At 44.0% G+C, this 22888-nt stretch overlaps 1 protein-coding gene across 1 annotated transcript in view; it reads left to right on the forward strand.

Annotated features, from left to right (window-relative positions):
- Positions 1-1170: 1170 nt before the first annotated feature.
- RBM44 (RNA binding motif protein 44) overlaps positions 1171-22888 on the forward strand; it is a 46119-nt gene continuing 24401 nt past the window's right edge. Inside the window, exons 1-16 of the mRNA XM_074593507.1 lie at positions 1171-1225; positions 3467-5074; positions 5187-5245; positions 6478-6654; positions 7362-7536; positions 7617-7642; positions 8590-8662; positions 8973-9075; positions 9412-9543; positions 10246-10319; positions 10421-10494; positions 10832-11228; positions 11959-12122; positions 12233-12358; positions 16379-16457; positions 17277-17547. Coding sequence (XP_074449608.1) covers positions 3569-5074; positions 5187-5245; positions 6478-6654; positions 7362-7536; positions 7617-7642; positions 8590-8662; positions 8973-9075; positions 9412-9543; positions 10246-10319; positions 10421-10494; positions 10832-11228; positions 11959-12122; positions 12233-12358; positions 16379-16457; positions 17277-17547 — 3436 coding nt within the window. The 5' untranslated portion in view covers positions 1171-1225; positions 3467-3568. The remainder of the gene's footprint in view (positions 1226-3466; positions 5075-5186; positions 5246-6477; positions 6655-7361; positions 7537-7616; positions 7643-8589; positions 8663-8972; positions 9076-9411; positions 9544-10245; positions 10320-10420; positions 10495-10831; positions 11229-11958; positions 12123-12232; positions 12359-16378; positions 16458-17276; positions 17548-22888) is intronic.

Below are 22888 nucleotides of genomic sequence, written 5' to 3' on the forward strand. Positions count from 1 at the left end.
AGGGATTTGGGTCTCTTCAGTCTGGAAAAAAGACGGCTGAGGGGGGACCTTATCAACACTTATAAATACTGAAAGGGTGGGTGTCAGGAGGATGGGGCCAGGCTCTTTTCAATGGTGCCCGGGGACAGGACAAGAGGTAACGGGCACAAACTTGAGCATAGGAAGTTCCACCTAAACATGAGGAGGAACTTCTTTCCTGTGAGGGTGGCAGAGCCCTGGCACAGAGAGGTGGTGGAGTCTCCATCTCTGGAGACATTCCAAACCCGCCTGGACATGTTCCTGTGCCACCTGCTCTGGGTGTCCCTGCTGTGGCAGGGGGTTGGACACGATGATCTCCAGAGGTCCCTTCTGACCCTATGGTTCTATGATTCTGTGATTCTATGATATTAACATTTCTAATGGCAGGGTGTGCTGGGTGACAGCGTCCCATCAAAAGAAGTTTGAATAGTATTGCTAATGGGATTAATCCTCCACTTAGTTTTAAGTATTTGTGGTGAACATATAGGTAGCCCACATCGTAATTCTCCCTGGAAGAATCCCTTCACAAGAGAAGGCAATTAGGTTCACCAAAAACCTGTTAATATTAAATTTCATCTTGTGCTGATGATGGGCGGTGTCACACAGCGCTCACTTACATAAAATATACTGAGGAGGTTACTGCATCTCTACTTTTTTAAAAGCTCCCAATATGGGTTTGGGGTTTAGCTTGTTTTAGGCAACTAACAGATGTTTTGCACATTTTACTAAGAACTTTACATGTATGTGTTTAAAAGGAGTAGTAAGGGCCAGAACCAACCTTGTGAAAATAAGGTGTACATTTAAAACGGGTAACGTCCATAGCAGAAACTGGTTATTTATGGGGTGACATTCTCCACTGCGTTTGTCTCCACCGCCGGTAATACACTCCTTCAGCCTGAAAGCCTTCCAGCTGCCGACAGGCTTTCATTACCGTTCAAGACACGCTGCTGTCCCCCACCAGCTGCAGATCGGGCGCTCCCTGCCCCGCGTTAGCACAAAGCGGCGCCGCTATGAGGCAGGCTCAGGCAACATGGCCGCCTGCGGCGTCGAGGAGGGGAGTTGGGGGCGGGACGCGGTTGGCGCGGGCGCCGCGCCGGCCAATCAGACGCTCGAGCGCGTCCTGTCGCAGCCAATGAGCTGGAGGCGCGGGCGGGGAGCGGCGGCCGTTGAGCGCGTGCTCGGTGGGGCTGTTGGCGGGGCAGAGGCGGTGGGTGCGGGTTCACGGTCGGCGGCTCGGTGCTGGGGCGGAGGCGGCCGCGGTCGGGCAGCAGGGAGGTTGCTCAGCCGGCCCTGGGGCCGGGGTGAGGGCTGTAAGCCGCGGTTCCCCGCCTAGGGGTGCCCCTTGGGCGAGCGGGGACACTGGGCTGCTCCGAGGGCTTCCCCCCCCCGGCCTCCCCCGGGGCTCAGCTGTGGCTCTCCGCCCCCCACTGCGGAGTGGAAGCTGTGCTGTAACATCGCTGCGGTTTCTGACTGACTTGGTCGTTGATAAGCGTCTAGCTGCGTCATGAGTAGTCGCAGCAAGGTTACTGTTATTTGTCTGGGGCGTACATAGGGCTTTTGTAGTTCTTGTTTGTTCTTAGGGAAAAAAAATGGGGCAAAAAAGGCACTTCTCTGTGATATGTGTGTTGTAGTTTGTGTATAGGCACCTGAGATGCGCTTTGGTAGCGTAACTGCAAGAGTTTTAATTTCACAGATAACGGTTGCTCAAAGTTTCAGCTAGGAGGTGATGGTAAAGTTGGTGCAATAAGAAAGCTAGCGTTTCTGAAACAGAACTGTAGAAGTGTGAAATGAAATCCTGGTAAGGTGGTTTTTTTTTTTGGAGGGTGCCTGACTTCTATTGATGACTTCTGTTGAATGATTTAAATGATTTGTATTAAGTGATTTTAAACCATGTCACTTTAATGATGATCCTTAATGGAGGAGAATCAGTGGATGCAGATTAAAGAGGCAAGCCATTTTTCCTTGTGAGGGAGGGCTGTCATGAAGTTACCCCTTAGGGGTCCGTTCTGCAAACCTTCCCGTACAGATATGAGGCCTGGGTCACGCTGTTTATATCTGGAGTGGATGGAGCTCACGTAATTTGTATGTTAATCCCAGAGCAGTAGCCGAGAAACAGGCCTGAGTTTTCAGTCTGCCCTGGTGCTCCACCAGCAGCCTGTGTCTCCCTTTAGGATTTCACGTGGTTCCGTACGGGCTGTGTTTTACCAAGCTGGAAGCTTCCTCTGGAGGATGATCCAGTGACTTGTGTCTTTAGAAGCACAGGCTGTTAGTTGGCCCGCATGCCATCGCAGGGCAAAGAGTTACAGAGAGGATTGTAATCTGCTGTGGTTTATGTAAGATTATAGTAGGGTTAGAGGCTGGTGACTATAACAAAAAATTGTTATTTTTCATTTAAGTCATTTAGAAAGCATACATAGATGAGAAATATGTTTAACATCTGTATATATCCCTCCCTTCATTATAAGTTTCTGGGGGAAGGCAGAGAAGAACTGACAACTATTTACAAGAAACAAGCTTCATAAAGAATGTCTTCTATCCCCACATGCCTTTTCTCTGCTTTTCGTTCATGTTTGCTATAAAACTAGTTTCTTGCAAGTCCAGAGCAGGTGTATTGGTTTGGTGTATTGTCCAGCCTTCTTCTGTTGCTAAAAGAAGCGCACTGATCCAAGAAACCATCCTCCTGTTTTCCTTTGTGACTTACACTTTCTGGTTGTAAAGATTCTCAGGTTTTCTTACAATTGTGTGCTTGATAACCGTTTCCCCAGAATTAAAAGGAATATGCTTCCATTTCCCCCTTGCCTGACACCTGAAGGGTTTTTAGTTCCTGGGAGGCACAGAGCTCTAAGTTCACCTCTTTACTCATTTAAGTAGTTTTTAAATTTTTTATAGCTCTGGACGGAAAGATATTCCCTACAGTAAAAATACTGGTAATGGTTCAAGAAGCTGTAAGCTTTCTGTGTCAAGGAGTGCTTACAGGCCAGTATACAATCGGGAATGATGCGAGGTCAGTTTGTGGTCACTGAATCCGTGACCATCAGCATCCTGACTCTCAGAGTCAGTACATGCATCAAAACACCTTGTGTGCTGTCATAAAGTTAGTGTACAGTGTAAATAGCTTGCTGTGTATCAACGGGGATTCTGATGATTCAGGCAAGGAATGCTTCAGTGGTAAGAGGACAGAAATGTTGCCCAAGAGTGTAAGAAAATGGGATTGATTGGTCTCTGAGGATGCTTTTACTCAATTGAAATCACACAAGCAAGAACAGCAAATTCTTTTAACAGACTTCCGTGAGTTTTAGGGTTTCTTTGAGAATGTACCATATAATTCCTAGCTTCTATACTAGCATGCAGTAGGTAAAAATAAGGTGGCTAATTTAACAGTTTTTTGAACAGTAATGTCCTCTTTTATACCATGGAGTATCTCAAACTTGTCATAATTTTTATTAAGGTGAGAAGCTGATAGGAAGAGACAAGCTGATGACTTTCAGAGTTTGCAGTGGAAGTGAGTGGTGGATTACTTCAGAGGAGGAGGAGGACTTAAGTTTGTACCATGGATTTTGAAAAGAACAGTGATGTTAAAAGCAAAAGAAGATGCTTCAATCAGACCTTGCATATTTTTTCTTATTCTGAGGAAGCTGAGCACACGCTCGTCAGAGATGTTGCAGCAGGAGCCAACTGCTCTGGTTTTGGCCAGTCACATTCTGTCAGCATTTCAGAATTAAAGTTGTCAGAGGAAAGCTTACCTTATTTAAATTCATCTTTAGATGCAGATATTGAAATGTATAATAAAAAGGGAATGAGCATTTGCTGCGCATGGGTAGAAGAAAGCAAGAAAGAAGCCGATATGCTGGGAAGCGGATGTAACAATACGCACTCTAATTGTGGGGTGTGTGATGATTGCAGACAAAGCCATTTAGGTGAAGATTCACAGCTGGAGTACCTCAGTGCTCACGAGCATGATTTTGATGATAGGAATAGCTCGTGTGAGTTTTCAGAGCAAAAGGAAATGATAGGAATCGAAACCTTAAAGCTGATAGATCCAGTTCATGAAGTTCCAGGGGGTGGAGTTGCAAAGGAACAACATCTTGTTGGCGTGTCAGAAGGTTGTTCTCGTGTTTCCGAGTGTGGCATAGGTGACCAAACCTGCCCAGAAGCAGCTATGGCAGAGCTTCCCCATCTGCTTCAGGACACTTTGTCTCTGCCAGATTGCAATGGCATGACTTGTGATCATCAGGAAGAGCAAACCGAGTATCATAGTGTTGTCTGTGGAAGTAGACATGAAAGTCATTTTTGTGGGAGTAAAGAAAGGATCTGTCCAAATCTGCTTGTGTGTGATGGTTTAGAAAATGGAGAGGTGAAAGACACCCAACTGATTAATAGCACCCTGATGCCCAAAACGGCTGTAAGTGAAGAATCGTCTCAAAAGAATGACAGACACGTTCACAGCGTGTCAGTGAAGCGAGACAGTCCTTTGCTGGCACACAGGGAAGGGGCCCCTGCAGCAGCCATGCAGTTTGGCGAATATGCAGGGGACTCCAGTTTATACAGTTGTGAAGAATCTGGTGTGTGTGCACGTGCTGCCAGCTGCACTGACTGCACTGCAGAGGATGCTGAAACCCAATTTCCAGCCTCAGAAATTCTCACCAGCAAGAATCCCTTTTTTGGGGTAGGAGTTGCAGATAAATCCTCACGTGGAAAGACCAGCTGTCCAAACTCAGAGCTGGAGCATCATGAAACCTTCAAAAGGGTTGCCAGCTACTCCACAGTTAACCAGGCTGTCGATGCGAGTTCTGATTTTAGAGCTTGCTTTACAACAAGCAGAAGCACCAGTGCTCAGGTTTGTCTCTTGTCCAGGGCTATTAATACAGAGATAACAATGATGAACAAATCTCGACCCGTGGGGTGGCACCGTGAAACCTGTGCAGATGTTGCTTGCAATACTGACTGGTCGTGTGGAGCTGGTAGTACGGAGGAAATTTGTTCACACCTTACTGACACACTGGAAAAACACTCAGATGGCAATACTGCAACAGCTGAAAGAAGTTCACAAATTCAGGTAATTAAAAGAAAAAAACCAAAACAACCAAACAATCTTGAGATGTAGGCCTTTTTTAACTTAAACTTGCTCACAAATCTGTAACTTCTTAAAATGTTTTTTTTCTGTTTAGGAACAGTGGGAATCAAAAAATGAGCTTTGTAGCAGCAATTTAAAGATAAGTACTGACAGGTGGGTCATGAATTGTTCTTGGTTTGGAATTCTAGATGCTGGGTAAGATTTTTTTCATGATTGAAAGGTTGTCCATGACTTAGCAAAACTAAAAGATTGCTGGGCAGTGGCTCCTATGCTGGAGGCTGCCTTTTGGAGGGACCTAGACAAGTGAGAAGAATGAGCCAAAGACCACCTGAAGTTGAACAAAGACCGAAGCAGCCTTGATCTGCGGTTGCAGACTGGCCAAGAACAAGTCGAGTGTAAGTCAGCAATGCTCCCATATGGTGAAGAAGGGAAGCCACATCTTGGGGCCGCATTAACAAAAGTGCAGCCAGCAGATAGAGGGATTCTCAGTTTGGTGCCCGTGAGGTTGCCTCTGGAAAGGTATCTCCAACTGTGGGCCTTGTAGAGCAAGAAAGAGATCGGCGGACTGGGGAAAGTCCACCAGAGGACCATGGAGATGGTGAGGGGAGCTAGTGGAGCAGTTGGGGTGTGGAGAGAGTTGAGGGAACTGGGTTTGGTCAGTCCGGAGAAGGAAAGATTGGGGAGGTGGGGAACTTCCCTGCAGTTCTTGGCAATTGGGCCGTGGGTTTCCCAGAAGGAGATAAATTCTTTGCAGAAATGCATTTTGAAAGGGCAAGAGACAGCAGTTACAGTGAGGGGAATTCTAGGTGGGTGTAAGAGACAGTTTCTTAAAGTGAGAGTGGTATTGGAACAGCGTCAGAGAGAGAGTACAGTCTCCTTTCTTGGAGATTTAAAATAAAAAACAAAACCAAATCCAACAACAAAGCTGGACTGATTAAAACCCTGAGCTAATTTTGAAGTTAGCCCTGCTTTGAACAGAAGTTTGTACTGCAGGCCTCCAGAGAACCTTTCCAACCTAAGGTTCTGTGACTCTGGAAACAAAATAACTTTGTCTGTAGATGAACAGAGTTGCTAAGTTTCTTTTTGTTCTTACAACCGCACTTTTTAGGTAGAAATGATTATGGTGCTCATGCAGTTTCCACCTTTCAGTTAAGGCTGATCAAAATGTGACAGCTGCTGTAAGATACCATTTTTTCTGTGTAGTAAATAGGAGGAACTGATTTCTTTCTTTTTTTCTTTTTTTTTTTTTATTTTATTTCCTTAAATTGTATCAGCAATAGCTTGTGGAAAGCTACTTGTTTCATAATAAAACATAATGAGCGTTCAAAGGCTTCAAGATTTTGTTTATTATTATTATTTTATTTATTATTATTATTATTTTAAAGGCCGGAACACCTTGACAAACAAGCTGTGAAGAATTCTGTATCAAGCTACTGTCAGAAAATCCTGCAGAGAGCAATTGAAGCAGAATTGCAGATTCTTAACACTCATTATCACATGTGCTATCAGCACTGCTTGAAGATTTACAAACTGGTTTTGGAGGAAAACACGTGTTTTAGCAGGCACGTACTTTAATGTCCTTTTAAATGAAATTGATAACTCAGTTAAAAGGCACTACTGGCTATATACTACTGATATATTTGATCCATAGCTTGTAATAGTGTTCATAGTTAGTATTGTTGTCCAGAGCGTTTACATTCTTGTAACTGCCAAGTCTTATTTTCAGCTTAAAATCTTCTATAGCCCTCATAGACCCAGCAAAAAAATGTTTCCAGGCATGCCTTTCTGTACAGGAGGAAGCATACAGAAGGGATAGTACAGAGATTGTTCAGGAGTGGCCAAGATGCAAAGAGGGGGAGCTGGGGAGGAGGCTGTACAGGAGAAAGAGAGGAGGTGCAGAATTGTTAGGAGGTGAGGCAGGAAGGGGGTGGCCATTGCAGAGTCTCTATCTGATAAAGCATATGCCCTGTAACGAACCTGGAATTCAACCAAGAAGTCATGCCTCTGAGTGCTTTACTGTGCCACAGGAAGGTATAAAACCTCGTTACTGCAGTGTCTGCCCCGTAGCTCAGGAGGGGGTTCAAGAGAGCACCTAGTGATGCTGTGACCTCCAGCGCGCTGCGGTGTGCATTAGGGGTGAGATCCTGTTTCCTGTGCGACGTGGAGGAATCTTGGAAACACTGTAAAATATTTGGGCAATTCTGAAAGCAGTGAAATAAATTAAATGTCCATCTAAGTTGGTCTTATTTTCTTACGTGTATTTTAACAGGTGTAATGGAAACACTGAAATAGGTTCATCTCTCATGTTGGTTTTGGAAGAGCTAAAAAAGAATTACAACAGTATGAGAATGAAAATAAAAATGGGCGTACCTTTAAATGCACTTCCACCACTATCAGTTGAGATTAAGTTGTTCCGAATCACCTCTTCTTATGTCCCGTGCAAGGTAATTTCTTAATTGTTTTTTGTTTTTAATATAAATTGTTTTCTTCAGAAAATTAAGACAAATCTTTTCTTTTTTGACAGTTGTTCAAAGAGGATCTTTGCTATGAGTAAGTATATATATGCCTTATGTGTGGCATTTATTAAAGGTGAAAATAAATGATAAGTGAGTTTAAAATATGTTAAACTGAGAATGTCTTTATTTCAGGATGTATCTTGTTGCTCCAGACTGTTTTTCTGAAAGACTAGCGTAGCGCTTTGGGTACAGTGATTTTATTTTAAGGAAATTTTTACTCTGTAGTGTTTGATTATGCAAACTATGGTGTTGTATTTTTACTATCTTGATAGCAAATGCTTTCAATTTACAGGTAACTTTCCTGGTTCACTACTTTCACTACTAAAATCCTTGTCTCTAATCTTAATGCTCTGTCTTAGAAACAAAACAAAAAAAATATCCCAAACAAACCGAAAAAAAACCCCCACCAAAACAAAAAGACTGCCACCAACAAAGATAGTGTTAGGCATATAAGCAGCTGTTGTGCTAAGATTGCCGTTCAGTTATGGAAAATGATAGAAAAACAATGTTTGAGGCAGATGTATGCTACGGCATGTTCAAGAACCATGTCCAGTTACTTTGTGTAAGTGGAGATTAAAACAAATTTGGCAATAAGGTTTTACTGCAGCAGATAAACAACTAGAAGTCTTTTTCAAATTTCTTGTAAAACATTAGTAAAATTAATAAAAAATTGCACAGAGATTTCAAATTGTAAAGACATACATCGAAGTATCACACAGAGAGCCATCTAGGTACAAAGGACAAACTAACATAAACCTAGAACATAGCTTTACGTTTCAGATTGCAACCAATGCTTTTATAAAATACAGGTATCAAAAAACTTTGGTTCTCATTTAAAACCAAGATTTATTAAGCGCATTGTGTTTATTTGACTGCAGGCTTTTGGAAATATTTACATTAATATTTCAGAGTACCCGGTATCATTGCAGAATTTAAAACGGTGGTGTCGTATTTTGTATGAAATTCTTGGATCTGTTTTAGTTCTGTTTCAGGTACAAGAAAAGCTGACTCTGAAGCACCAAAACTGCAAGAAAGCAAAACTTCTTTCAACATGGTAGGGACTTCTTCATTACTGAGTTTCCTAGATGTTATGTTGTGAAGCCTCGTCTTCTCTTAGGTATATACAAATACAGTCACAGTCGTCAGGGCTCAAGCTGGGATTCTCTGACGGTAATTGCAAATGTGGCTGATGTGACCAAAATTTTTATCGTCCTTTCAAAATAAAATAACTTGGGGGTTCTTGAAAGCAATCAGTAGCTTAACTCTTTAAAATTTACCTGTTTAATCATTTAATATTCTGAACCTCAGAAAAATAACGTATAATCGGGTGCGAGTGCCAGGACATAACTGAAAGACATTTATAGGACAATCCAGAGACCGTTTGTTTAACGGGTGGTGGGCAGCCAAGTGACTCTACTTCCTCCAAAACACTTGAAGAGCAACATACAGATGAGGATGTGGAATGTGGTAAGCGATCTGCTCCTAGTACACATAGTATATAACTTGTTCGTTAAGTTGTTGGAAAAAAACCAAACCATTTGTAAAACACATATGTGGATACTCGACTTTCCTTTCTGTGAAGGAGTGCTTGATGTTGTATCAGCCCTATATTATACTTCATATCTTGACAAAAACATTGCTATGTAAATCAGAAACTAAAACTGATATGTCATCTCTTCATAATGTAGAACTAAATCATGTAGGCAGCTGGAATCCTCGTAAGCACACAGAAGTTTGATATTCATTCATATGACGTACCACGGTCTGAATTTTAACACGCTGAAATTTATTTTAACTGTTAAGGCTATGTGAAAAATGAAGAAGGGAATGAATATTGGTTTGATGCTAAGGAGGACTTGACGGTAGCAGATATTTCAGTAATACCTGAAGAAACAAAAAAGCAAGAAGAAAAACAAGACATGGTTGATTTAAGAGGTGAGGTTGTGCGTTTTAAGCTGCTATACCTAATAATGGTGTTTGTTTATTATTTGAGTATTCTTTTCCTTCCACAAGCATAAGTAAACTTGGAAAAAATGCTAGTTGGGTTTTCAGATTTAGTTTTTCATTGACTTGCAGTGAGTGCTGGTACAGATATCCAGCTATTTTCATCCATGTTTTTCCTCGAAAACTTTACTTACAGTGGTTAAATGACTTAGTAAATCACATAACTGGAAATGTCTTTTTCTGTCTTCCTCTTCGTTCTGCTTCTTCCCCATACTGGCTGCTTAAGACTTAACTGTGGGCATGGTCAGTGTTTGGAGACCTGGGTCGCAGTGATGGGCATGGGTAGACGTCTCTGTTGAAAGCGGAGAGCTTGTGTGCGCCGTGGTGGGGACTCGGAGTGCGCTATCCGTGCTTTAGCACTGCTGCCTGTTAGTTCAGACCAGTGTTCTCTCTTCTGCCTCTTCAAACCTCAGGATATACCCACGGAAAAAGAGATTTCACAAACTGAACTGTTCCACTTCTCAGGACACTCTCAATTTTCTGTTAGGAAATACTCTTCATTCTCTTAGGTTTTGTTTTGTTTTTTTTTTAAAGGCTTTCAGTCTGTGTTTTCCAAAATCTACGGAGAAGATGTTAGCTTGAACTGAAACAAGAATAGTTAGTAACGCTTTGCTTTCTTGCATTTATTATTAGAAGCGAAGGTAATGGTGACTGGAAATGAGTGTTCTTTTGTTCGCGTTGGTGGCCTAAGTTCCTCGGTGTCTGAGGTATGCCTCTTTGGATTTACATAGTAGTACTGATGTCTTGCCTCTTTTCTGAATTCTTTTGTACTCTACATTTGCAACCAAAATATGTTTCTATTTTGTAGGGTGATTTATTATCGCATTTCCAGAAGTATCAGATTTCTGACATTGTTACCTGTGTGGATTCTGGTAACTCCAGGTATATTAATATAAAAGTTTTACTTGTTTCAGATTGTTCTGCTGTCAAAGTAAGTGAATTATGGGAGAAGGGAGGGTGTTAGTCATTAATTTATTTTCATTTTGTTTCAGTAATTAATATAGATAGATATAGGTTATAGGTAGATACAATGTAGCTTCAGTAATTAATATAGGTCGGCAAAAACTTGTCATTCCAGACAGCTTCTCATCTTATGAGAGCTTAAGCAGGCTGAAATTTTCTGTTGAGTTTAATTGAGATACAGCTCATATTTGAAAGATGAGAACCATCATCTGTTCTTTTACTTAGTTTCCTTTTTTATTTTTATTTTATGTCTCAGATATGCATTTCTTTGCTTTAAGGAGACTAATAGAGCAAAGTTAGCTGTAGAGGAAATGGACCAGAAAAAAATAAAAGGAAAACCAATAAGTGCTGAACTTGTAAATAATTCATCAGAGAACAAATCTTTGGCTTCCCAAATACTTAGAAATAAGCTTTGGCATGAAATCCAACCTGTTGATAACAGTCAAAGAAATGATCAAGATAAAACTCTTACTTCGGCATCTAATTCTGCGAAAGCACCTGATGCCATCTCTGCTTCTGAGAAAATGCGTCTCCTTCCCTTAACTTCTTCAAACGTTTCTTGCTCTACACAAGTACCTTCAGAAACAAAGTGCCCTGGTCTGAAATCATCTACTGAAGATTCAATACATCTTTTGCTTCAAGCTAATCAAAAGGTAAATAATTATTACTAAGGCTCCTTTATATGGCAGATTAAGATCCTTGAAACTTCTTGTTCCATAATACATTACATCTAGTATATATATAGAATGATGTTAGGAAAACAGGTTATGTGTCAGTAATAAATTTCCGGCATGCTGCAGAAGAGTGAGAGCAACGTTTATTTGCCCCCACATCAAATTGTCATACTTCATCTTGCTTTTCTCCTCTTTTGGAGTTTCCACTTTTAAAATTTTTTTATGTCAGTGTTTTGTGATATTTACCCAGGAAATATTTTGGGACGTTATAAGGGAAACTCCTGGGTTTTAAATATAAATCTAAAGGAACATCATGTGTATAATTTTTTTTTTATTAGGTTGGTCCTTGGAGAATAAGGCAAAGTTAGTAATTGCTGGTGTTGGTCTCATAAACTGTATAGATCATCTACCTTATCTATAACTTTAGGGATATAACTTTAAACATGCTAGTCCTCTGGGAAATATAAATTGGATCTATTTTAATGTAGCTGGAGTGTCAGTTACATATAAATGCATATAGCATTTTTATTTCTAATTTACTGATTGGATAAGATGACTGGCTCTATCAGAGTAAGTTATTGATCTGAATCTGCATCTGTCATTTTTTTCTTTTTCCATAACAGGTATATTTATTAATAGTAAAGATGTGTTGTATTACTTGTACGATACTTAACCCATTCACTTTTTGCTTATTTTGATGCAATTCTAGGATACTCCACCCGTGACAGATACTGGAGACAATTTCCTGCCCAAAACATCTGCTTCTTTCTCCACTAATTCATATGATGCCTTTATTTCTCCGAATACGTTGAACTTGAGCAGCTTTACCAAATTAATGAAGAAACTTCAAGAAATTCATCCAGAAGCTAGCAGGTGACAGTATTTGGATTTCATTTCTGCTCTTATTTGTGGTGGATCCGGTATCCGTGGTAACTGTGTTGCACAAAGTGTGCTGTAAACAGTTATTTCTTTTATTCATACAGAGACAGAATTGTGGATGCTTTGCTGGAGGTGAGGAAAAATAACAAAGGTATCCTAAGTGGCTTGTCCATCAACTCAATTGTGAAGAGGACTTCTGTAATTCTAAAGAAATTGACCCCCAATTGTGGGTGAGAAAAGCAATGTAAATAAGTGAGTATTCTAGCAATATATTGAAATAAACCCACTTGAATTTGTGTCCCTGTATAGCCTGACTAGATTAGTAAGTAACTTAATATAAAGCTCTGCGAGAAGTACCTGAATGAATCCACTGAAACAATAGTTTCTAAGAATTGTTAGCTGTTTTGCAGAACATCTGTAAACAGATTAGCTTGCTGTTAGCTCGCTAGCTCTGTGCCCACCATAAAACTTGGTATACTGGGGTGTTTATTATGGAAACTGTTTTATTGATTAACGTTGTGGAGAATGTCATCATACATATTCTAGGCAAAGGTGACACCTACTGGCCAGTCCTTGTGTAGCAGTTCATAAAGAAATTCCAGCATAGGTTCAATTCTGCTTTAAAAACTGATGATTTCTGTCAGATGTATGCGATTCAGTTCTGGACTAAGAGAGTAAGGTTGTATGTCTGTTAGTTTTTTCTTGTTAAAGGACATCTTGCGCGATGATGCGGCGCTGGAAGCTGCAGGAAGCTGAATGTGCTAAACCCACAGCCCGGAATTCAAGGGAGTGTATATATGTTCTCCTGTAGGAGACATCCTTGAGTTGGCACTTGTTTTGGTCTCCTACTAAGCTTGAGATTCTGCTTGCTTTAAGGCTGCTAGCAGTGCCACTGCCAGGTTTCTCGCACTGTCCTGTACATTCTTAGCAGTGAGTGCTCCAGCTTCACTTTTGCCCACAGACACTATCTGTCCAGTTGTACGATATTTATTCCTTCTGTAGCATTTCCTCCCCAAACTGCACCAAATTCATAATGCTCTGATTTTGGTCTCAAAGCTCCTGTTTCAAGGATGTCAAGGAGTTAGTCTGGTTTTAATCGATACCACCTCTTCCAAGATGAGTAGCATTTATGATGACAGCTTTGTGTATACATAAATGTACTCATTGAATGCTGCTTATCAGACTAAATTCTCCTGGTCAGGTGCCTGTGCATGTGTTACTGTGGTGCAGCAGCAAACCATAGCAATTCTGTTCACGTTGAGGCAGTGTTGTGCATTGCATAATAGAACTGTAATGGGAGTAGAGCGATTCTTAAGAAGAAGCAGAAGCCTGGGCTAGAAAAGCTTCCCTAAATGCATTAAATATACAAATAAATGCTTATAGGCCATATGTCTCAGTCTTTGTTCTGGGAAGCAATCTCAGTGACCAGAAAAGTCTTTCAGAAAGACTGACTGTAGGATACAGTAGAATGTTGGATACACAGAGACATAGGATAGGATTTTACATTCAGCGTAAGATTATACCTCCCATAGTGATGAAGAGCATGAAAGAATCTCAACCAATATGCATGTTTGGCCGAGTTCCTTTTGAAAGGATTAGCGTAACTAAGTGTGTTAGTTTAGTGTTTGACTGACCTGTAAGCTTTTACAGACGCCTCCACAGATCAAAATAAATTTAAGAAAGAAAAGTCTTCATATTAATCTACTGACTGACTTCCGCAGGACTGCAGATACAGACATAAACTCAAAAAAAAAAAATAAAACTCTTACTAACTAGAAATACTTTCAGGTGTAAGGTTTTAAAAGCCACACATGTGTTGTCCTTTCCTTGTCAAGGGATTTTTTTTCTTCGTTTTATTTTTTTAAATTGTGTGTGGGCTTTACATTCATAATTGTTCCTGTGATAGTATTTTTTTCTGTTGCTTTGCCAAAGAGATGATGACTTATAACCAATTCTACTTTCATCATGAGGGAGCTGTGAAACAGCCAAGTCATTCGTAAGTTAGAGGGGAAACAGAATTCTCATCTTTCCATAGTAAGAAACAAGTATATAATATATTAAGAAAAGATTATTCTGCTCAAAGCTCGTCTGTACTAATTTTCTGGTATGTCGATAGCTTCAGACTTTCCTGAAGGGTTAAGTGTCCACTGAGAAATACCATCTCGGAGCCTTATGTTCTTCCAAGCTGATGAAACATCCAGAAATACTCTTATGTCAAGCTGTATTACATAGTATTTAATGCGTAACGACTTAAATTCAGCTTTTAAGTAAAGCACCGTAGAACCTTGCTTTTTTCTTTGGCTGACTTAACCCACAGTTGGACATCTGAGTATTTATAGGTCTTGTATATTTGTTGATTTTTGAAGGAGTAACTTCATTAGAAATGGGAAGTTAGGTTTTTGGACTGGAAAGTCTTTTTATTCTCATTAGTGAGCTGCTGCCTTTGCCTGAACCACGCACTTAACCTTTTTCTCTTCTCTAAGCTTAATGGTAGGCAGCAGTTAACAGGACTTGTGGTGCTATAAAAGTTATTCAGTGCAGCATTAAAAATGGATGTTCCCTTAAATTTTATCAGTACCGAATTTCCACACTTGGAAGCTTTCTGTGAAATGAATAATCTGCAGGGTAAAAATTTAGAAACAGACCAATAGAGAAAGGTCTTATTAAAACATAACTAAAACAGTGCTTTGAGAAACATAAAGAAATGCATAGATTCTACATATCCTAAACAATGATTTGATAACTTGATTTTTAATTAATTGAACTAATAAAAAACATTACCACCAGATGCGATTTGTTGCCTAAAGATTTTATATTTTATTTTATTCTGGTCCTTTCTTTCATGTGATTCTTGAAGCTAGGAAACCTCACTATTCTGTGGACTTCTGCAAAATTATTATAGCTTCTAGTGGTTTTCTGGGGTACTAAAACTGCTGATGTTGCTTTTATTTCAGTTTGGGCATGTACACGCAAAATTTATCTGCTGCTTTTGTTTGTTTGTTTTCTTTTTTTATGTAGATGGCTTTCTGATTATGAAGAATCGATCATCTCCCTCTGGAAGATTTTTTGCAAATTCTATACTCCAGCTTGTTCCGAGATCATACTGCGTTTCTTGTTTGATTTTATTTCAGCAAATCTTAATGAAAACTCAAGTAGCATCGCTGTGTGATAAGCACTCTTAGCCAAGAGAATATAACCTGAAGGTCAGTTTGGGGTGTTTTTCTGTTTATGCAGCTATTAAATGATTCTTCCCAGTTTTGTTGTTCTCCGTAGTTGGTTCAAGCATTTCAGGAGGTTACTTTAAGGTAGAAAAATCACATTTTGGTGAAGCAAGACTTCTCCAATACCAGCAGGGCTTTTCTAGGCTGAAGTACACAACCCCCGGTTCTTGTGTGACACTTAATTTTAGGCATGGTGGTAGCTGCTGAAATGTTAATAAATAGCCAAGAGGCATGTGCTTTCCAGATAATCTGATTCTGAATAGTCTGTAGAAATTCCACATATCCTGTGAATACCAGGGAGGAGCGGGGGAGGCAGTGAGGGTTTCATTTTAGAAAACCAGGCTTCGGAGCTGGCAGTGCCGCTCGATGCGTTTCCACATTCCCATGCTGCAGCCGAGCCACCTCGTGTCTGTTTTGACTCGGAAGCGTGTTGCAGACCACAGGTTACTCATACGGTCAGACCATTCTTTCAGGGTGAAGCCTGGAATTTATTTTTTTTATTTATTAATTTTTAGAACATGGCACTTTGTTGTCTCATATTCCACTTCTGTTTCTGCAACCAGAGGATGGGTTTCTAAATCCATTTTTTTGTGGGTCCCATGGCCTGGTATAGTGGGAAGCATACGTTCCCTGAGACTTTTGCTTTGGGATGATTTGTGGGGAGGAGGAAAGCTGGGAGCGTCCAGTCTTTCATGTTTACCTGTGTCGTTACTGTACAGAAGAGGTCTAGATTTTAAATCCTCTTCTGGTAAGCGAAGGAAGGGCAGCTTAGGTGTACGTGTCTGGTCAGGAGGTGAGGAGAATTATCCTTGACTGACAGGGCCAGGCTTATGCTGTGATATTGCACGACAAGACAGTACTTTGCTGTTGGCCATCTCTTTGTTGTACTTTGTTCTAGATCCTGGCTGCATTTGCTGCTGAAAAGAGCAGCCTTACTTACCTGTGAATAAAGGTTAAAATTCCTTCTTCAGAAGTTGTGCCGGTATTCTGCTGTGTCCAGATCTCACCCCTTCCCTCTCCTCTTAGCAGAACCACTGTAGGTGACCCTTTCCGAGCCCCAGCCTTGTCTTTGACAGCCACTACTGTAAACTTGGTCTGGGAGCTGCAGGTGAGCCCTCAACTTTGGTTTCCTCCCTGTTCATACCAAGATGAAAGCCAGTGTAGGCTTTGCTCTGACACATCATTAATAGCAAATGCTACCCTTTGTGTTTCCCAGACTTGATTCTATAATTAGTTGGGTGTTATTAATAGTTTAGGATAGAACTGGCTTTCTGGCGTGCAAGCTGTTTTGTTTCTGTTGGGAAAGCAAAAACAGTGATGATACGAAACGCTAAATCGGAAGAGCTTCTCAGGAACGCTCTGGTGTTTGTTCAAGTTTTCCTGATGCTTGTCTTTGCAAGGAAGAGCTAACTTAAAATGTGAGAACCAATTTGGGGGGTGACGACCTCGCTGCAGCTGGAGCCCTCGTTCATTGGGATGCTGCACTCCTAAAGGCACATCCTAATCTTAAATGTGCTCCTGAAGAGCCTAAGCCGCCACTCTCGTGTTCAGTCAAGGGAGAAATTCAGTTATCAGCTGTAGGTGGAGCTGTATTAGTCCAGTAACGATTTTCTGCTCAGTAAGAAAAACCCCACAAAACATTTATTTTCCTCCAAAGATTGAATTACATCCTCTGCGTTCATATTCAGCGCTGCAAAAAGAACGGGGAGGTGGTATGGCTTTTAGCCTTAGGCTGGAGAGAAATGACTTCGGTGGAGTTGCAAGGAGGGCTAAGGAGAAGGCGTGAGGGGGAAAAAAAGCATTTCTCGGCGCTTTCCTTCTGACCTGTTTCTGTTCCCTTTGCCGTGTCTCCGGGCTCCCGCCTGCCCCTTCCTCGGTGAGGAGGAGATAACGCCGCCTTCCCCGGGCACGACGGCCTCGGCTACAGCCCGCTGAAGCCACCGCAACCATCGCGCTGGTGGCTTCTACCGACGGAGGAGGCGGCTGCCGACCAGCGCTCCCCGCCCGGCGGCCGGCACCGGGGCGGGCGGGTGCCTGTGCCGGCCGGGGCCCGCCCCCAGCGCCGAGCCCCCCGGGGAGCGGAGCGGATCCCGCCCCGCTCCTGCCCATGGGCCGGCGGCGGCCCGGCGCGGCCGGCAGCGCGGGGCTGAGCGCCGACATGGCCCTGCTCCCCCGCCGCTTCCTCTGCTTCGTGCTGGGTAAGTGCGCTCCCCGCCGAGCCGGCAGCGAGCTCGGGGGGTGCCGGTGCCGGGCGGGACGGGGGAGGCGCGGCGGTGGCGGGGGCAGCGGGAGAAGCAGCGCTGGAAGCCCCGCAGCCGGCCTGCTGCGGCGGCGGTGGCGTGCGGGGCGGTCGCGGGGAGCCCCCCCCGCCCCTGCCCGGAGCAGGGGGTGCGGCACCCGCCGCCTCCTCCCGTGCCTGTTTATTCCCCAAATCGGGGAAGTCTCCAGCTAGGTTTTTGCTGGCCACGCAGAAAGCAGGTGGAAACTAAAAGGAGAAATCATTCCAGGACATAAGAAAACGTCTAACTTGGTTTCTAAATACGTCAGACGGCGATGCTGTCGGACACCGCCTGGTTTGCGTGGGATTTCCTACATGGCAGGTGAAATTTACTGAAGCGTGCTTGCCTGGGAGATGTCCTTTGCCATTTGTTTCAAAAGTAGAAATGAATTACTAAGAGGCTGCTTTAGGAGTCTCTGTTTTTGTATTTCTGAGCCACAGGGAGAGGACACAGCCAGAGGCATTTCTAAGCTGGCGTCGGGTGTTCAGGGTTTTGCAGACGGTCAACTTAAAATCAGGTTGGAGATTGTTGTGTTGCCTGATTATTTTCACGGGCTGCAGCGTGCCCCGGTTTCTTTGATGCTCCCAGCGTTTCGGATGCAACAGGTAGAGACTTGTGCAGTCCTTGTAACCTGTGTATCCACAGCAGAAAGCTCCAAAGGATCACGTACTTGTTCTCTGTATAAGAAGTGTGTTTATTTAAGGTTACTTAAAAGGGAAATCACCTACCCTTGTCCTAACGCTGATCTCCCATGAAATCAAAGTGCTGTTTGTGGAAGCGTAGATTTCTCCTCCTTCCCCTCTGTTCTCCCTTGCTAGTTTTCTCCTCCGAACCCTGGTGAATAATGCATTGCACTGTGCTGCATGTACAGTTTTCTCTGTACCATGTAATTAACTATTTACTACTCTTTAGCTGGCGGTTGTTCACAGGGAGGAGAAGGCTGTGCCGTTAGATGAAGCGCATTCTCTTTGCTCATTGCGGGGAAAGGCTCTGCGTCCCTGGCTGAGGAGGGACAGTCCCGCACAGAAACCTGTGGCTGATGTTGCTGCCAGCGAGCGCTAATTCCTGCTTCGTTAGGATTTCTCTCTGCTGGGTTTTCTCAGTCCTTTTCCCCTTTTCCTGCCCCTTCCTTCTCTTTTGGGCACTGTAACTTTTGAAAGTGCAGCTGGCAGGAGCTGGTGATACTCCAGGCTGCTTTTCTCTAGCTCCAGTCGGCTTGGTCGCAGCAGGACGGCTGCCTCTGCGCAAACCGCTTAACCCCAGTAGGTGACAGCTAATTGTGGTGTCGAGTGCTTGGATGCACTTGACTTTTGCTGCATTCTCCTGCAATTTTATTTTTTTTTTTTGAGCATGTTCTGCACACTTAAAAAAAAAAAAAAACAAACAAAAACAAACAAACAAACAAAAAAACCCACAAAAAACCAACAACAAAACCCCTTGTTTGTTTCTTTCTGTTTTGTGGCCCGGCACACAGGCAGGGCTACGCTGAAATTACAGGCGACAGCTGAGAGAGCCCAGAAGTCGCAGTGGAGTTGTGAATTTTGAGGTTGAGGATGCTTCTGAGGAAGCAGGCGTTTTTAAAATGAAAATAAAAATTTGTAAAAAGAGGAAAGATAAAAGGGAGTGTGTGTGTGGGGAAGCTCTGCTAATAGATGTGCCAGGAGGTTGCTAATGTGGGCGCTGGGGTGGCAAACAAACCTGGTCTGCCTCTGCTCAACACCAGATCTTAAGTGGGGAGCATCGTCTCTGATCCTGTAAATGATTCCATGCGCCACGGCAGAGTTTCTTTGGGCGGGCAGCAGGTAGGGAGGCTGAGTTTCATGGCTGTGGGTTGGCATTTTTACTGCTGGCTCGCGAGCCCTGCTGCTGCCCTCGGACACGCTCTCAGGCAGCTGCCTTTGTCGCTAAAGCACCTTCCCTTGCAGATCGTTGAGAGCTTTATGAGCAAAGAGCGTCGAGCGGTGGTTTATGATGATAGAATCACGATCTCCTCCCCAGAGCTGTATTTCTGGAGATGTGTCCGCCTCTGCAGGCAGCTCAAGCCTGGTCCTGCCCCAGCTCCTTCTCGCTGCGTTTAGCCGTGGTCTGCCACTGCAGCCCACAGCCAGATGCAGAAGTGGTCTGGGGAAGCTGTCTTTCTCTTTCAGAAGAAATAGATGCCGTCTGAGATGCCTGGATGGCATCCAGAATAAAACAGGGGGGAGTGAGATTAAGGTTGACATTGCTTCGTTGTGCCTCTGAGTTGGTCATTTCTGCATCAAGTCCGAGTGCAGCAAGTTCTGCTGCTCTTTGGGAGCATCCTCCCAGCCTTGCGACCGGAGCCGCCGCCGGACTTCTTGGTGTGGTGGGGACTGAGCCCCTGGCCTGAAGCTGTGTGAGACCAGAGAGCTTTCCCCCGGCAGCTCAAAGCTGTCGACTCCCAAAATTGCATGCCGTCTGGGCTACGAGAGGATGACACAGACCCTCTCCCTGCCACTGTAAACCCCCAGCTGTACCGAAGCTGGGGTCCAGGTCCTGGCAGGGTCAGCTGAGCTTCCCTCCCTCCCTCCCCAACAAAAGCCTTTCTCTTAAAGCTCAAGCTTTAAGTGACTTTGCAACCGGCTGCGGAGTCCTTAAAAAGCAGTGATGGTCAGGGCTGCCTAAAAATAACCCTGGTCTCATTCGGCAGGCCTGAGATGCAGCGCTATCCCAAGGTAACTGCTTCCATTAGAGGTAAAATTTGGCTTTTTCTGGTTTTTGGCAGTGGTTCCCTGCAGAGGCTGCTCAGAGAGGAGGGAATGAGCCATGGTCTTGCTCATCGTTACCTGGAGCGTTGTTGATTAGCACCTCGCTCTGCTCTGCAGCCTTACTTCGGTGTTTAAGGGGTTACCTGAGGGCTGGGTTTCACAAGGACGCTCGTTATTGCTGGTGATGATGGATGAAGCCAGGATTATGGCTCCGGAGCCGGGTCAAGGTCACGCAGCTGAGACTTAAGAGGAAAACCCTGTTATTTCGACTAAACCCCTCGCAGGTTTGCGGAGAGATGGGTCCGCACTGATGGCGCTTGCTGGACCGCGGTGCAGGGATGTGCCAGTGGCATCCCCGTGCGTGTCCAGGGATGCTGGCTAGCGGGAGAGGGGCCAGGTGATGCTCGGTGCCTCTCACAAACGTGGTAGTGGGTGGCTGGAGATCTCCTGGGGATGGATGTTCCCCGTGCCAGCCTTTGCTGTGGCTTCCTGTGCCCGTTTCTGCTGGCATGCGGCGCTCGGCTGTGCTGCTTTGATTTCCTTCAGGTTTAGAGAGCTGCGTGATTGAGAGAGATAGGAGGGAATTGCAAATAAGGCCAGTAAAACATTAATATCGTACTGATTCCCTGCCTGTTCTGCCTGTGCTGTACAGCACTGTGTTTGCATATTCTTCAGAAAACGATGCTTTCTTAAAAAACAAAACAGTTATTGGCACTATTTATGATCTCTCCTGGAAAATAGGAAATTACAAGAGCCTTCGTATGCTCTGCTCCACTCCGCTGCGGGGCAACTGTTCCATTGGGTTTCTCCCAACCCCTGGAGTTGGGAGGAAAAGGTAGCAACTTAAAACCCTTGGAGTTCTTTGGAGCAGTTTAAGTTGTCTTAACTTGACGTATGAACGTCACGACTTTCACCCCTGGGCTTTGGTCCAAGATGCCTCCGGGAAAGGAGGCGGCAGGGAGAGGAGATGCTTTGGGTTTTCTGTAGGTACTTGGGTGCCCGCGTGTTCCCTGTGCCCTCTAACAGTCCTTACACCACCACACCTTCTTCCTCGATACCATCCATCAAGCTTTGCGGGCTGCGGTCAGCTGAATTTCCTGGACTCCAAAATAATAGTAATAAGAAAAGATTAACGCTAAAGCTAACAAGAAAGGGAAATCCCTTCCTGTGAGCGGGTGCAGCTTCGGGAGGCAGGCGGCTGCGCCCCTACCGCAAAGTTTTGTGGTGCATTAGGATTATTTGTGTCTTCCCTCACACTCAGTAATGCCTGCGTGTTGTCTGAGCTCGAGCGCCTCTTCTAAAAAAATCCTTAGTCTTGCTTTAAAGACTAATTGAAGGCTACTGCGTCTCTGGGAAAATCCTCCTAAATATTTAGAGTGCGTCATGTTATAAAATCCCGAACAATGAAGTAAAACGTTCCTCCTCCCTTTCAGAGCATCTCTGAGATGGAGAGGACTTGAGGCTTCCTATCCATTAAAAGAAAAGCGTGTGAGTAGTGAAAAATAAATTACTTCCACCGTGTAATTTCAGGTATATACCTGCTAGCTCTATTCCTATAGAAACCAGTGGCATATGGCTTTGGTCCGCTGGATGCAGGCTGTGTTACCCTGTCAGGAAGCCACTTGGCTTTGAGAAATTGAATTGCATTTATTAACTCTGAAATGCTGTAAAATTAAACAGCCATTAAGCACTGACACCGTAATCTTGTCTTTATAATGACCCGGGAGGTTGTGGGTAATGAAACTATAAATGCCGTGACCTGGAATGAAATTAGAGACCTCATAATCGCTAAAAATGGGGTTGGCATCCTTCATGTTTTCCGAGGGCTGGAAATCAATATCGGGTCATTAGAGAGTTGAGGGAGGTCTTGGAAACCTGCGGGTGGAAATCTGGAGTTATTGCTCTGCGCTAGCGGGTTCCTTCTGCCTCCCTAACCGGCTGCGTGGTCTGGCTCCGTCGGTACCGGCCGGCACGTTTGGTGGGGGTTTTGGCCCCAAAGCGATGGTTGTGGTCACAGCCCATGCCAGCGCTGAGCGAGGACTGAAAACACCACGGGGCAGCACTCGGTTGGGGGGAAAGGAGCATTAAGAACGGCTTATATAGGGGATAGTGTGTTTCAAACTTGGTTAAATAGCTAAATACATTTATCTTCTAAAAGACAGGGATGCCTAGGGTTTGCTGGGCACATTCCTGCTGTGGATGGGTGATTACTGGGGCATCCTGAGCCCGGGGTGCCCTTGCTGTGCCGTGGTGCTGCTGGGGATGCTGCCTGCGAGCTTGGTGCTTTTAATCAGCAAATCCAGTAACAAACCTGCTTAATGGTCTCAGTCCTCATCTCCGCACTTCGACAACCCGAGCTTTTCAGGATCTAAAACCTCAGCCTCACACCTCGGGAAAGCTTCCCAGCGGGGCCGTGTGCTGGGAAACGGGCAGCAGCCTGGGTGGAAAACCTCCGGCAGCGCTGGATTTCAGCCAGGGGCAGCATGCGATCCCTCCAGCCTTCCCCGTGTCCTTTAGGGAAAGTTGCTTGGGAA

The sequence above is a fragment of the Larus michahellis genome, chromosome 7 (genome assembly GCF_964199755.1).
Source record: "Larus michahellis chromosome 7, bLarMic1.1, whole genome shotgun sequence".
Taxonomy (NCBI): domain Eukaryota; kingdom Metazoa; phylum Chordata; class Aves; order Charadriiformes; family Laridae; genus Larus; species Larus michahellis.